Source organism: Thamnophis sirtalis, unplaced genomic scaffold (genome assembly GCF_051295495.1).
Source record: "Thamnophis sirtalis isolate CommonGarterSnake01/CBP01778 unplaced genomic scaffold, rThaSir2_p1.2 scaffold_4, whole genome shotgun sequence".
In the NCBI taxonomy this organism is placed as follows: Eukaryota; Metazoa; Chordata; class Lepidosauria; order Squamata; family Natricidae; genus Thamnophis; species Thamnophis sirtalis.
The window spans coordinates 110,182,934-110,198,885 of NW_028261384.1; the positions used below are offsets into that span (position 1 = coordinate 110,182,934).

The following is a 15,952-nucleotide window of genomic DNA, read 5'->3' on the forward strand; positions in this document are numbered from 1 at the left end:
CAATTTAATAGATCAGACATCTTTGCATTATGCTATGAAATCCCAATACTGGAAATTACATCAGAATCCCACCCAGTTAAAAGTTCATGATATTGTCCCCATACCCATAATCCATCACATGGTCCAAACTTTTTCTTCCACGCTAGCAGACACGCCCAGCTGCTTCCGGTCAGGTGCACAGGTGCGGGGACAAAAGATGCCCTTGAGCTTCTAGAAAGACATTTTTTATTTTGAAAACAACACATTCTACCCCTTGCTATTTCCGTCCCTTAATGAGAGTGTGGCAGGCCAAAGATTCTTAAAGGAACCACTGCAGGCCTGACACGTATTTTGTGTGCACATGGGAAAACTACACAATCAAAAATTTCAATAGATGTTAGACTATTTCTGATAGTAAATTCTATGACATCTATACAGTATAGGAATCAGTAAACAATTAATATTGTTAACAAATGTATGCTTTGCATGCCCTAAAGCTGTGTATTCTAGTATTCTAGTATACACACACACACACACACACACAAACATACATACACACTACACACAGACAAACACACACACACACATATATAAAATCTTATATATATATATATATATATATATATATATATATATATATATATATATATATATATATATATATATATATATATATATATATATATATATATATATATATATATATATATATATATATATATATATATATATATATATATATATATATATATATATATATACACACACACAACAAAATGTAACAAAAAGGCAACAGTAAAAATATTGGGTTTCTGCCTGGATGGTCTCTTGTGACGAGCCGAAGGACAGAGAGTGGAAGTAGTGATCTTCCTCCCATATTTGGGCATACTGGGGGTTGTAAAAGAAATCCCCCGGTATGCCCAAATTTGGGAGGAAGATCACTACTTCCACTCTCTGTCCTTCGGCTCGTCACAAGAGACCATCCAGGCACAAACCCAATATTTTTACTGTTGCCTTTTTGTTACATTTTGTTGTATTTGTGCTGATAAATAAATAAAGGGAGACTAGTATAGATCTATTTCAAGCTATTTAGCTCTCATCAGCTAGCCATACCCTTATTGGGATTTGAACCTGGGCTATATTACATACTAGGCAGACTTTTTAGCCATTAGGCCACAGGCTCTTATCCGTTATCAGTGAAGCCAGGGTGAAAGGTATCTATTAGATTTCTTTTCCAACCCCCGGTATGCCCAAATATGGGAGGAAGATCACTACTTCCACTCTCTGTCCTCCGGCTCGTCACAAGAGACCATCCAGGCAGAAACCCAATATTTTTACTGTTGCCTTTTTGTTACATTTTGTTGTATTTGTGCTGATAAATAAATAAAGGGAGACTAGTATAGATCTCTCTCTCTCTCTCTCTCTCTCTCTCTCTCTCTCTCTCTCTCTCTCTCTCTCTCTCTCTCTCTCTCTATCTATCTATCTATCTATCTATCTATATTCCTGATATAATATTATTCCTGATCAAATAATAACCTAGTTTCATACATAATTCATATTGCTTTAAAATGCAGTGTCATGTGACTATAAAGTCTTGAAAGGGAAAGTTTGATGTCCTTGTTTCTCAAGCTGTAGATTAATGGATTCACCATGGGTGGAACAATGGAATACATTATTGTAATTATGAAATCAAGATCGGGTGGACTATCAGATATGTCTCTTAGATAAGCAAAACTAGCAGTGAATAAAAATATGAAGAAAACAATAATGTGTGGTAGGCAAGTAGAGAAGGCTTTTGTTCTTCCTTCAACTGAAGGAATTCTCAGAACGGCAGAGAAGACACGCACATAAGTCACAAGCACAAAAATAAAACAACCTAGTGCTAATGCAGAACTGAAGATTATAACTCCAGTTTCAGATACATATAAGCCAGGACAGGCAATCTTAAGTAAATAGGGGATTTCACAGTAGAATTGATCAATAATATTAGAGCAGAAAGGTGTCATAAAAGTGACAGTACTGTGTAACAAAGCATTGAGAAGGCTGGCTGTCCATATACCTCCAATCATTTTGGTACAGGCATTCCTGTTCATTATCATTTCATAATGTAAAGGGTTACAAATGGCAATATATCGATCATATGCCATCACAGTAAGGAGGGATACATCACAGGCCGTGAAGAAGAAGAAGAACATGACTTGGGCAACACATCCAGAATGAGAAATAGTCCTAACATTCATGAGAGAATTAAAAACAGCTTTTGGGACAATGACTGAAATGGACCCAATGTCTTGTATGGCTAAATTCAACAGGAAGAAGTACATGGGGGTGTGAAGGTGCTGGTCAAAAACAATAGCAGAGATAATGACAAGGTTCCCTGATAATGTCATCAAATAGAGTATCAGTAGTAAAGCCATGTGCATAATCTGTAGCTCCCAAATTTCTGAGAATTCCCACAAAATAAACTCAGATGTGTCATTATCCATTCTTAAAACCTTGTACCCTAGAAGAAAAAAGAAAAGGAATTTTAAATATTGAAAGTATAAATAGTGGATGGTTCACCATCTTGATCCACATTTATTCTTACAGATTCCATTCATGACACATTTTGCTCTAATGAATTTTCATTAGATTTCATATAATTTTCTTGCTATTTCCCCAAAAGTATTTTTAAATATCAAAAACAAAACAACCAGACCCAAATGCACAAGAGTATATTATAATTCAAATTTCAGTTACAAATAAACCAGGAATGCAATCTTAAAATATGGGATTTCACAATTGAACTGATTGATGATGTTAGAGCAAAAAGGAACAGTGAATGTTACAGTAGTGTCTAAAATGGCATTGTGAAAGCTGGCAAAATTCACCATAAAGAAGCATCAGGTAGTTTAAAGATCGTGACTAAAGACAACAGCCAAGTCTTAAGGCATTATTATGTTTATTGAACTGGGAAATATTTGAGAATACATTTTAAAATTTAAGGTATTTCTTCAGTACTCATCTGTGAGGTCCAATTAGATTCAAAATTTGGGCGTCTTTGTTGAGATGGTCAAATGGATTCAGATGGAAGTATCCAAGTTCCTTCCACTTGGAATTAGTAAGGTACTAGATCCAAAGTATGCATGAGAGAATAGACTTTCCATAAGCAGAAGGTTTATAATCAGTTAAAAAAAAATCAATGATAAATCAATGGTTTAGAAACAGAATGAAAATGCCTTTAGAGAGAAGGTTCATCTTGAACATTAAGAAAGGTTATAAGGACATGGTAACAATTAAAATGAGGGCATAAAGGCAAGTAAACTAACATAGATTACACAAGGATTATATAAAACTCCAAACACAGCTGATATTTAGTCATTGACTTCAGTGGATTACATTCAATCAAGACAATGGAATAAGTCAAGACCCCCCTCCTCCCCATGTGCATCTTGCTTGCTTGCTTCCTTCCCATCCCTGGCAATTTTAAAATAATTTTAGGTGTTATTATTTATTATTTTAAGGTTTCATGTTGATTTATTTTTCTTGTAAGCCAGTACAATAAAATTTTCTGGAAAAGATGGGTAGTAAATAAATTTAATAATTGTATACAAATAAAAGACAAAAGAAGCTTTTGCTGAATAAGTTCAAAATCAAATAAGAAATTACTCACCATCTTTAGCCATCTTGATCTATTTTTTACAGCTATTTGTGAGATTTACTGAACGTTGTGAACTACTGCTGTTATTTTATCCAAGCACATTTCCCCATAGATTTTTTTTACAAAACTGTCTCCTTTGGGAGTAGACTGTAGAATTCTTTTTTTTTCACTCTTTAGATTATTTCCCTAGAATTGGTATTGTTTTAATTGAGATGAGGAGAAGTAACTTGCAGGGTCAATAATATGAAAGGTTATATCAAACTAGTTGAACACTAACTATAACACTGTACATTTTCATGTTATGGAAATCTAAAACGCTTCTACTCCAAATAATTTTGTTGCTCTTTGTGCAGGATATTTATCAGGTGTCCTTAGAAATAAGGTCCTATTTAAAAATAATAATAATGACAGAGAATGATGATATAAGGATTTTTTTAAGGTTACTGCTGTATATGTAATGCCTAAAAATATTTCCCAGTCCTCTTCAAACAAATTTCCTATATTATGCTGAAGATAATGGGTTGACTATATAAAAGCTGTATGTAGCTATTTTTTTGAGAAATGAGAAAATTAGAACATTAATCATGCATATTAAATTGAAATATTGTTTGTTTGTTTGTAAGCAAAGTGAAGTGAAGTAATATTCAGATTTTTCCCTTTATTTTACAAGATACAGTTTGCAATACTTGTGCTATCTGTTACAAAATGGCATGAAATTGCCATTTCCCCATTCTTATCTAAAAATATTATTTTATAATTTACCTATAGTATCAATGGAAAAACAAACTTTTATCTACTTCGATACAATTTAGAGACTGATCATGCGTTATCAAATATGCATTCACTCTTAGCAAACACATAGATTTTCTCTAGGATGATCAATCAGTTCTTAACATAGTCCTTCAGATCTCAGATGTTAACAAATCTATTCATCTCTTTCAGCTCTTTCTATTCATCCTATTCTTTTTTCTTTCAGTTTTTCTCAGTCTTATAAACTTGTTCAGAACTCTATGACTTTGCATAAATGCTCAAAATATGAGAATATAAACCTGGTCATTTTATACCTCAACTGAGAACTAATTAATTATTCATTTTTTGCTTTCCTAGCTATTCATTTTGTTTACAGAATTCTTCTCCAAGAAAAATGCTTAATACTCTTGTCCTGCTTCTGTCAAATGTAAGTTTGTTACATCAAGGTCACTAAGGAAAACAAATGTCTGCACATTTCTGATGTTTGCAGATGTAGACACATTTGACATCCATATATCTTTTTCATTGCTTCTTAGAAATTGCTAGTTCACAGAATATTTCTTTATTTCTGCTTCCTATACAGGTAGTCCTCGACTTACAACCATTCATTTAATATTCTTTCAAAATTACAACAGCACTTTTTTTGTACTTACAACCATTACAGCATCCCATGATCATGAGATCAAAATTGGGACACTTAGCAGCTTGCATATGTTTATCATAGTTGCACTATCCCCAGGTCATGTGAAAACCATTTGCAATCTTACAGAAATCGAAGTCAAAGGGAAGGGGCATATTTCTTCAATAAATGCATTAATCACCTTATAACCAATGTTCCCTCTAATTTTTTTTCAGTGTGAGCAGAAAAGTATAGTGTTTGAGCGGCACATTTTCATGCCTGAGCACCTGAATTTTTTTCACAGATGTTACCTAAGACAACAATGAAATCATATTATTTGAAACTCAAAGTTATGTTTATTCAAGGTACCAGCTTAATTAAAAGTGTTATATAATATCAGTATCACTTAACAATGGTCCTGCTTAGCAACCAAAATGTTGGCTCAGGAACTCTGGCATTGAAGTACGCAAGTCTTAAAGCTGTCAGGTTACAAGATCCTTGCACCTTTAACCCTTTAGAAAAAAAAAACCCCAGAGGTGTTCAAACTTGACAGCTTTAAGACTTGTGTGCTCTACTGTCTTTTGCTCCACTTTTTCATTCTCTATTTTTAGTTGTTGCTCTAAGCTTAAAATAGAACCCAAAGAAGAAACAATTGTGATTTCACATTGATGCAGTTCCCGTGTTAGTTGGGTAACCTCAAGCCTCATTCCTTCCAATTCTCTGCTATGACTTTGCTCTTTGTGGGATAGTGCTTCCTTCAGCTGGGCAAATTTGCAAGTCAACATTTTTTTTTGTAATAAATCATGGAGCATATTAATACCAATCTCTTTGTAACATAATTTCCTCCTGTTACCTTCTAAGGAATCCCATACTGTAGCAGTGTTTCAGATATCCATTGCCTTATGTTTCAGTTAAAACAGTCCTGTCTGAAGTTGGAGTATTAATCAGGAATCCTTGTATTCAACCAAATAACATCTAATTGATGATTTTCTGTATTTTCTTTGAAACCAGCCAACAACAATGTACAAATATGATCAAGTAAGGCTGCTTTTAGAAAATAGTTAGAATTGCTAAAGATCTGCAGGTTAGGGTACAAATTCCACAAAACAAGAACAACCTCCTAAAGCCATTCATAACAAACATCAGCATCTCTTACAAAGTTGGAATGATGAGTCTAATCATCAAGTAGAAACCTCTCAACCCTAAAAGTCCCAATATAGATCAAACAAAGGATGGCATCTTAAGATAATACTCTCAACTCCTCCAGATTTTATACATTATTCCTAGAGGACCATCATCCATCTTGGATGGGGATAAATATTTGATATGGGCTGTAAGAGAATGTAAGACACTATGCTTAGATTGCCACATGCAACTTTATTTTTTTTCAGGTCCCAGTGAGCTTTTATTGAGCCAATTCTCTTAAAAATAAGTCAGGATTTTATAATTCAGCACTTTTGACAATAGGTTCACAGCCTCCCTTTATAGACTCATGTACATATGCTGTGCCAAAATCTTAGCTCTGCTGGACATTTGCCAATTCCAAACAAAAAATAATCCTCCCCTCCCAACCCACCCCTTGTTGACAAATTCTAGCCCTCACTGTTCGTATTGGACATGGCCTGAACTGAACCAAGGATCAATGAAATACAACATTGCTTGAACTGAATGAAAAAGTATGTTCCCCAAATTTTCCAGTTTCAAGAAAGGGAAAATTGAATTATTTTCTTCCAGACATTGCCACCCCCACATCTTGGTTAAAATACAGCAAGGCTGTATCTTTGTGTTATCCTCCCTTCCCCAAACCTCTCCCCCCGCCCCCTTGCACAGGACTCCAGAATGTTGCCTGAGGAGTAGGGTTGCAGCAGGGAGATTCCTCCTCTGGCTGCTCCAACCTCCCCTCCCCCGAACCAACTTTAAATGGACAACTTCAGTTCAATTTACATGAAACAGTCACTTTAGTCACCTCCTCCGCCATGCTTTTGAGGAGTCATCGGGGCTTTTCTTCCTGCTCCCGCCCCTCCGCCGCCTTCCTACTGGCTCCCATAGCCTCAAGGCTCCTCAAAGCTGCAGCACTGGGCAGCAAATCCGACGGTGCTGTTAGAGGAGGAGGAGGCAGCAGCAGTTAGTCCGGTGGTGGCGGGGGCTTTGGGGCCTTCACAATTACCGTCAGTCGCCCCGTGCTCATCAAAACAAGTCCAGGGCCAGTTGGCCACTGCCTGCAAAGGACCTCCTCCCCAGCTTCCAGAGCCTGTGGCAGTAGAAATCACTGCGCGGGAGTTGAAAAGTCCTGCACGGTGTTTTCTTGCCATGTGCGCGGCCGTGCAGCCGCGCACCTTAGAAGGAACAGTGCTTACAACCGATTTGCTTTTTTAAAAAAGGTTGTAAAATTGGGCAAAACATGTTTAACAACTACCTTGCTTAGCCATGGAAATTTTTGGCTCAATTAAGGTCGTAAGTCTACGTGTACTGTTGATAGCTTCTGCCTTTTAGGGTCAACTATTCACCATTTCAATATTTTCACTGTTAATTCGAAATTGGTTGCTGTTCATGATGCCATTGGTTTGTTATTCTTTACATTTAATCATCAATCTCTTCTTTCTACTATACTTCTTGAGTTTCATTTCTAGAAGTAGTAGATCATGTGCATCTTCAGCTTTCAGGCTAGCACTATTAGCAAAGTGGAGGAGAATCTCCCTACAATTTTAGAGCCATTGTGTGGTACATACACACATACACAAACACACACACAAACACACAGAGAATATATAAAATACAAAAATATATAATTATAATGTGTGAAAAAGGCTTTTTAATTAATAAAACATGAATACATTTAGCCATTACATAGATTTCATAATACTTTTAAAATGGGGAAAATGTAATTTAATACATCATTAAATGAGTATGTGATACATTTAAGTGATTTACATCAGTTTGGAAAATTGATTTTTGAAGGGATTTATCTGCATTTTTATTATTTGTGTTTATGGTTTTACTCATGTGAATATTGCTACAATGAAGTTTAGAGAAAATGGATAATAAAGTTGTTAGAATACAATAGGATAGGATAGGATAGGATAGGATAGGATAGGATAGGGTAGGGTAGGGTAGGGTAGAATAGAATAGAATAGAATAGAATAGAATAGAATAGAATAGAATTTTTTATTGTCCAAGTATGATTGGACACACAAGGAATTTGACTTTGGAACTCTCAATGTTCATAAAAAGACAAGATACATTCATCAAGAATCTTAAGGTACAACACTTAGTGATAGTCATAGGATACAAATAAGCAACCAGGAAACCTGCAGTCATAAGTGGGAGGAGATGGGCAATAGGAATGATTAGAAGACAATAATGCAGCCTTAGTGAACGGTTTGACAGTGGTGAGGGAATTATTTGTTTAGCAGAGCGATGGCATTCGGGAAAAAACTTTTCTTGTGTCTAGGTATCGTGGTGTGCATTGCTCTATAGCATCGTTTTGAGGTTATGAATTGAAACAATTTATGACTAGGATGTGAGGGATCTGTAAATATTTTCATGGCCCTCTTTCTGACTAATGCAGTATATAGGTCCTCAATGGAAGGCAGGTTGGCAGTAATTGCTTTTCTGAAGTTCTGATTATCCTCTGAAGTCTGTGTCTGTTTTGTTGGCTTGAAGAACCAAACCAGACATTTATAGAGGTGCAAATGACAGAGTAAACAATTCCTCTGTAGAACTGAATCAGCTTCTTGCGCAGTTTGAACTTCCTGAGTTGGCACAGAAAGAGCATTCTTTGTTGTGTTTTTTTGCTGATGTTTTTGATGTTAGGTGTCCATCTTGAGATATGATAGAACCTAGAAATTTGAAAGTCTCTACTGTTGATATTGCGTTGTCTAAGCAACCAGGAAACAATCATATCGGAGCGGTTCTTTTAAGTCTACCACGATTTCTACGGATTTGAATGTGTTTAGTTCAGTCGATACTATTTCTCAAAAAAATAATGATGAAAGTTTGCAATGTCCTGACATCATATTTACTTGTAAATGTGAAGTACTAATATTATTTGGGAAGATGAACAGTCTTCCCAAATAAGTTATGCGTTACAATTGTAGAGAAAGACAGCCTCACACTACATTCACACAGCCTTCTGCGATGGTTGAATGAGGTGGGAGTGAGAGGCACCGTTTTACAGTGGTTCTCCTCTTACCTCTCTGACAGGTCGCAGTCGGTGTTGGTCGTGGGACACAGGTCCACCCCTAGGCCCCTTAAATGTGGTGTGCCGCAGGGCTCGGTCTTGTCCCCCCTCCTATTTAACATCTACATGAAGCCGCTGGGCGAGATCATTCAACAGCACGGGGTTAAGTATCATCAGTATGCTGATGATACACAATTGTACCTCTCTGCCCCGTGCCAGCTCAGTGTAGCAGCAGACGTGATGTGCCGATGCCTGGAAGCTGTCAAGATCTCGATGGGGATGAACAAGCTCGTACTCAATCCCGACAAGACTGAGTGGCTGTGGATGTTGCCTCCGAAGGACAGTTCAGACAGTCCATCCTTGATCCTGGGGGGTGAACACTTACACCCTCAGAGAGGGCCCGGAATTTGGGAGTCCTCCTGGATTCACAGCTGATACTGGAACACCATTTGTTGGCTGTGACCAGAAGGGACCTTTGCCCAGGTTCGCCTGGTGCATCAAGTGTGGCCCTACTTGGATTGGGAGGCACTCCAAATGGTCACTCACGCCCTAGTCATCTCAAGGCTGGATTACCGCAGCGCGCTCTACATAGGGCTACCCTTGAAAAGTGTTCGGAGACTGCAACTAGTCCAGAATGCAGCCGTGCGAGCGATACTGGGTGTACCTAGGTACACCCACATTACACCTATCCTCCACGAGCTGCACTGACTACCTATTGGTCTCCGGACGCAATTCAAGGTATTGGTTATTACCTTTAAAACCCTACATGGCTTAGGGCCAGCATACCTACGAAACCGCCTACTGCCACATTCCTCCCAATGGCCAGTGAGATCCCACAGGGTGGGCCTCCTTCAGATGCTGTCAGCCAGACAATGTCGGCTGGCAGCTCCCTGGAGGAGAGCCTTCTCTGTGGCTGCTCCAACCCTGTGGAATGAGCTACCCCAGAAATCCAGATCCTACCCACTCTCATGGCCTTCAGAAAAGCTGTCAAAACCTGGCTATTCCGGCAGGCCTGGGGCTATTGACCTCATTGTTGAGGTCCAGCCCCGATCATAACATATGTATGTGTGTTGATTTTAACCTGTTTATTTTCATTTTTTTTATTATTCTTTTTTCCCTTCATTGTAAGACGCCCGGAGACCATCAGGATCAAATTCCTGGCTGTGGAAAACATTTGCCTGTAATACTGCAGTTTAACCATTGCCCTATCCATAAACATATCACAACATCAGTTAAAGAACATATTAAACTTCTCCAGTTAGTTAATACAAATATCTGCACAATCTCTTTAGTCTCATTTCAACCATACTTGTTGTTTCTATAAATTAAAATGTCATTCTTCCATTACTGCAAATGCTAATATTTGAAATTTTGGTTGTATGCTGTTTCCAAATTCTCATTACAGTATCTATACTAAATTTACTCAGAATATTAAATTGATGTCCAGTCACCAAATATGATTTAAAACATAGTGTATATAAATTGGATTTGTTTAATTTGTTATTCCTATTAATAACTTGGAACAAATTCAAAGTTCCATATTTACCTTAACCACATTTGCTTGGAGAAATAAGAAATGTGCCAATAAATACTGTAGAAAAGTAAACTTCTTAGATCCTGTTCAAGTAAGTTTTGCCTTTTTTTAATCAGAGACTTTTAATTAGAAGATGAACTTTTTCGTAAAGAGTGGACTATTTATGTTTATTGGTGCGAGATATCTTGATAAAGAAGTAAACATATTTCTTTATAACTGTTATATATAGACCTTACTATGTAAGCTGCATAGAATTACTTTGATGACTAAAAAAGGATATAAATGAATAAAAATATTAAAGTACAAAAATAAAACCTCAGTAAAGAGGGATGTTAAACAACTCATGTATGTTAAGTTTCTCATTTAAGATTTATTAGAAATTCCACATCAATAGCATATGTATTTTAAACATTGTGCATATGGATTTTTTAAACACAATTTATAATACTTTTTCCTAAAATAAACAGATTATTTAATTTCAAATATTTATTTAATGCTTTCTCCTAATAAATGCATTATTTACAGGCTTTCTGTATTGTATCCCTATTGGAATACGCAAAGTTCCATTTCATTCAATATTTGATACTAGTTAATTCTAATCTTATATCTGTTAGCTGTCTTTCACTGAACTTCTTTTGTGATATTTATCTCTGAACTTTGGCATCACGGTAAGAAACAAACCTTAATGTATGTTTTATGACAGAGACAACCATTATCATCTAGTGGTTAAGTCAAAGGGCTGGAAGAAAATGAGAATTTCTCTTAGCTACATCATAAAATGTTGGCAAGAAAATTAAATGTGTTTGTCCCTATAGCCTTTGAAGAGTCAGAGATAATTTAGTGCACCACATTATCAATTTTGATAGAGATAAATCAAATCTCATAAATGAATAATAAAATATCTTTGAACTTTATATAATGTAATGGAAAGTGGGAAATTATGAAAATAACTCTCTTACTTTCCTTTATTTGAAAATAAGAAGATGCACATCTCATTCTCCTTAAAAAAATATTAACTTCTGACCAAAAAGTCTGAAAATAGCAACTTTGATGTCTTTGTTTCTCAAACTGTAAATTAATGGATTCAACATAGATGGAATAATGGAATACATTATTGTTATTATGAAGTTTGGATGTGATTCACTGTCAGCTATAGGTTTGAGGTAAGCAAGGCAGCAAGTAAACAAAAATAAGAAGAAAACAACTAGATGTGGTAAACAAGTCGAGAAGGCCTTTTTCCTTCCTTGAACAGAAGGAATTCTCCGAACAGCAGAAAAGATATATACATAAGTCATAATGACAAAGGCAAAACAACCAGTTGCTAACATAGCACTAAAAATTTGAAATCCAATTTCTGATACATATAAATCAGAACAGGCAATCTTAAGTAAATATGGGATTTCACAGAAGAACTGGTTTACATTATTAGAGCAGAAAGGAATCATAAAAGTGACAGTAGTATGTAATGAAGCATTGAGAAGACTGGCAGTCCATACGCTGGCAATCATGTTGGTACAAGCCTTCCTGTTCATTATCATTTCATAATGTAAAGGGTTACAAATGGCAACATAACGATCATAAGCCATGACAGTAAGCAGATAAATATCACAGCTTAGAAAAAACAACAAAAACATGACTTGGGCAACACACCCAGAGTGAGAAATAGTTCTTATATTTGTAAGAAAATTAAAGAGAGTTTTGGGGATAATGGCTGAAACAGAACCAATGTCTTGCACGGCTAAATTCATCAGGAAGAAATACATGGGGATGTGAAGATGGTGATCACAAACAACAGCTGAGATGATGAGAAGATTCCATGTTACTGTCATTAAGTAAAGTATCAGTAGCAAAGCAACATGCATAATCTGTAGCTCCCAAATCTTTGAGAATTCCCAGAGAAGAAACTCAGAAGTATCATTATCCATTCTTAAACAATGCGCCCTAGGAAAAAAGGAAGAAGAGTTGTTAAAATATTTCCTCTTCAGTACAGTTCAGATTGAGTTGTAAAATGATGGATCAGCTTTTAGTGACAATCATATTAAAACCTGGCTCTAAAAATTAGTATGACACCCTGAGTATAATGAAATTGTGTTTTCTTAAAATTCAGGCTGATTACTTTTAAAGATATTAACCACTGTCAGATCTTATGGCTTCACTTTATAATCTTGGGCTTAGAGATGCTTGAATTTATTTCTTCGTTTACATAACTCCATCAGAAATAAGAGCATAAAGCAAGAAGGTTATTTTTATCAAGTCAGATAAAATCTGCTGGAAGTTGAAACTGAATATATTCAAATATGTTAATGTGACATAATTGAGTTTGCTCTTTCTCTTTTCTAAGTTTATTCAGTTTTAACTGGCAGAGATAAGGCCAATACAATGCCTTACATTATTGCTGAATTGAATATAACACTATAACATACAACTTTAGATAGGACAGTCTTTGTGATTTCACAGGAGTAGCTCTAGAATTCTGTTTATGAGTTTTGTAAATTTATCCTGATTCAGAATTACCATCTCTACTAAACCCTATTCTTTAATTCTCATACAAACATCTTATTTGTGTTAGGCTGAGATTAGGCATTTCTTTTATTTTGGCACCTGAAAACAAAAAGGGTTTTGTTACTTTTTAAGCATCATTTTAAATTTTACGGTTTCTTTTTATATATAAATGGACTTATATGAAAACCCTTACCTAATTCTATACAAAATGAGGATTGTGAAAATGGCTTCTAATGAGAACCCTCAATTCTATTTGACAAATTAATTTGAATTAAAAATTAAAAGATAAACATCTTGTTTATAAAGTGAATTAAAATGTTTTTGAAGAGTCTATTTTCACTGACACAAAGTGAAAAAGAAAACATATTAGATTACAAGAGAATAATTGAAATTAAATTACATGATACCATGGTAATTATTTTTACTCAGCTAAATTCAGATACTAATCTGAAAAATTGAAGTATGTCTATACAATACCTAGAACAGGAAGTGGAGGGGAAACAATGACAGAAACTATTGTTTGTTCTATTTGAATAATTTAGGATTTTTTAGTGCTGTTTATTTCCATTTCTCCACTTAAATAAAAGTTCCTGGTATCTCCATAAATAGATAACACTTAAATTGTAATCTGTATTTTCTTGGAATTTTAAGTGCAAAGGAAAGGGAAGACATGAATATTTAAAGAAAGAAAGTGACAAATAATGTATAATTCAAAGTAAATAGAAGTTAATGACTCACCTTCTCTATGCATGTTTATTCATGAACATGTCTTTATTTTTTTCTTGTTCACTTTCCAAAGCCACCAGTAATTTTTTGTTGTTGTTGTTGTGGTATATTTTCATGAGATTTTATCTAATTTTTCTTCCCATTTCCCCAAGGATTTTTTTTTACAGTCTCAGTTCATAGTATAAATAACCTCCTTGAGGTAGATTTAAAAAAAAAACCAAAGGCAACAAACTTTCTTAACAAGTTACCCAGGTGTCTTTATTATTATAATTGAGGAGGGTGTGAGTAGGGAGAGAAGAGGGCTAATTTACAGGCTTAGTCAGGAAAAAGCCACATTTTAAGCAACAAAAACCTAAACTGCCTCAGTTTCATAATCTTTTAATTTTAGATTAAGGATAGCAATAAAAATTTTCAGAGTTATCATATTTTCCCCAACAATCTGGGTTGACATTTTATTGACTGTGAAAGGATTGAAGATTGACATGTTGTCAGCTCCTTTGGTCATTTATTTTGGTTTTATGGAGTGGGAGGCTCAATTATTGTTACTTAATATTTGTTGCTATTCATGCAGCATATTGTATAGCTGTCCTCAGAAAATGGGATGTTTTGGATTCTGCTTTAAATAATGAAAGCAGAGAGACATGCAGAATTATTCTGAGTTCATTGTGATATAAATAATTCCTAAACTGTGAACATTCCTGTGAGCATCTTTTTATGGGTCTTGTATGTTTCTTATATTTTCTACTTTGTAACTTTAGATTTTCCATCCTTCCACCACACTCTACTTCATTGTGTTTTTCCTTTTTTTCTTTGTCTTTACTTCCTACTTCCTATGTGATTTGTTATCTAGTGGCTTTTACTTGGAATTAAGCTCTAAAATTTGTTAAGATTGGCCACATTCCACCCTCAATTTTACTTTAAAACCCTTCTGACAGGATGAGCTAGTCATTTTCTGAATATACTCTTTCCAGGTCAGGTTCACTCCATTCCTTACCAATAATCCTCCATGTAATTAATATAGATGATGGCCTAGGAAACGGAAATTCTCTTGAGCACACTAGTTTTTAAGCCAGTGATTTGTTTCCAAAATTGTTTGCTCCTTTATTGGATGTCAGCCTTTTGTTCGAAGTATGAATGAAAACACCACTTGTGCTCCTAATTCTTTAACTTCCTTCCCTAGCTTTTCGTAATCTCTTATTGTTTTCAGATTCATTGCTGTGTCATTGGTCCCATGTGTAGGAGAAGAAAGGAGTAGTAAACCATGGGGTTGATTATTTTAGTAAGGTTCACAGTTACATCTTTGATTTTTTCTTCAGAGAGGCAACAAACTTCCCTAGATTGATTGTTTGGTCTATACAGTCAGAAACATTTTGTACAGTTTCTCCTTCATATCTCAGAATGTCAGAAATTTGTGTTGCAAACATAATAAAGCAAACACAACGGTCAAAAATTTAATTCCCTCAGGAATGATAGCTCCTAGATTTTGGACAGATTGTGTAAATTTGTGGTAACTATACTGTCAACTCTCCATGTTGTCATGGAAACAGAATAAGTGGGAGTAAATGCCACAAATACTGTTCAGCTGGAATTGGGTCTCAGATTACTGTTGCTGGCTGGGATAGGTGTATCTATTGGGTAAAATGATTTATGATACATACTGAGGGGAGGAGAAGAACAGGGGTAAAGTTCAGAAGCAGATAAACATTGCAAAGATTTGGCTGTGAATAAATCTTGCCTAATGAAGCTATCAATAAATCACTGGTTTTCATATTAAAACATTGGCTCAATTATTATGAATCAGTTACTGCATCATAAGGAAACTTGATATATGCATTTTATGAATACTTTTCCCTGTGCTGAAATGTTTTCTTGATTAGGAAACATTTTATTGCCTGAATTTTTGGAGGAATATACAAAATATTGAGAATCACATAAACAAATAAATACACATTTTTATTTTAGATATGTGTGAACAAAAATAATGACAATATTCCTTGCAAGTTACAACTTTAATAAAGTTTT

At 35.2% G+C, this 15,952-nt stretch overlaps 2 protein-coding genes across 2 annotated transcripts; both read right to left on the minus strand.

Annotated features, from left to right (window-relative positions):
- Positions 1-1,532: 1,532 nt before the first annotated feature.
- Positions 1,533-2,465, minus strand: LOC148046146 (olfactory receptor 14L1-like). The gene has a single exon (XM_087714546.1). The coding sequence runs from the start codon at positions 2,463-2,465 to the stop codon at positions 1,533-1,535; it is 933 nt and encodes a 310-aa protein (XP_087570672.1).
- Positions 2,466-11,703: 9,238 nt separating this feature from the next.
- Positions 11,704-12,627, minus strand: LOC148046147 (olfactory receptor 14C36-like). Its single transcript, XM_087714547.1, has one exon. It carries the CDS (start codon positions 12,625-12,627, stop codon positions 11,704-11,706), a length of 924 nt encoding a protein of 307 aa, XP_087570673.1.
- Between the last annotated feature and the right edge of the window lie 3,325 nt (positions 12,628-15,952).

Excerpts from the sequence above, each read along its gene's own strand:
- LOC148046147 (XM_087714547.1), bottom strand. The coding sequence starts at position 12,627 with ATGGATAATGATACTTCTGAGTTTCTTCTCTGGGAATTCTCAAAGATT.
- LOC148046146 (XM_087714546.1), bottom strand. The coding sequence starts at position 2,465 with ATGGATAATGACACATCTGAGTTTATTTTGTGGGAATTCTCAGAAATT.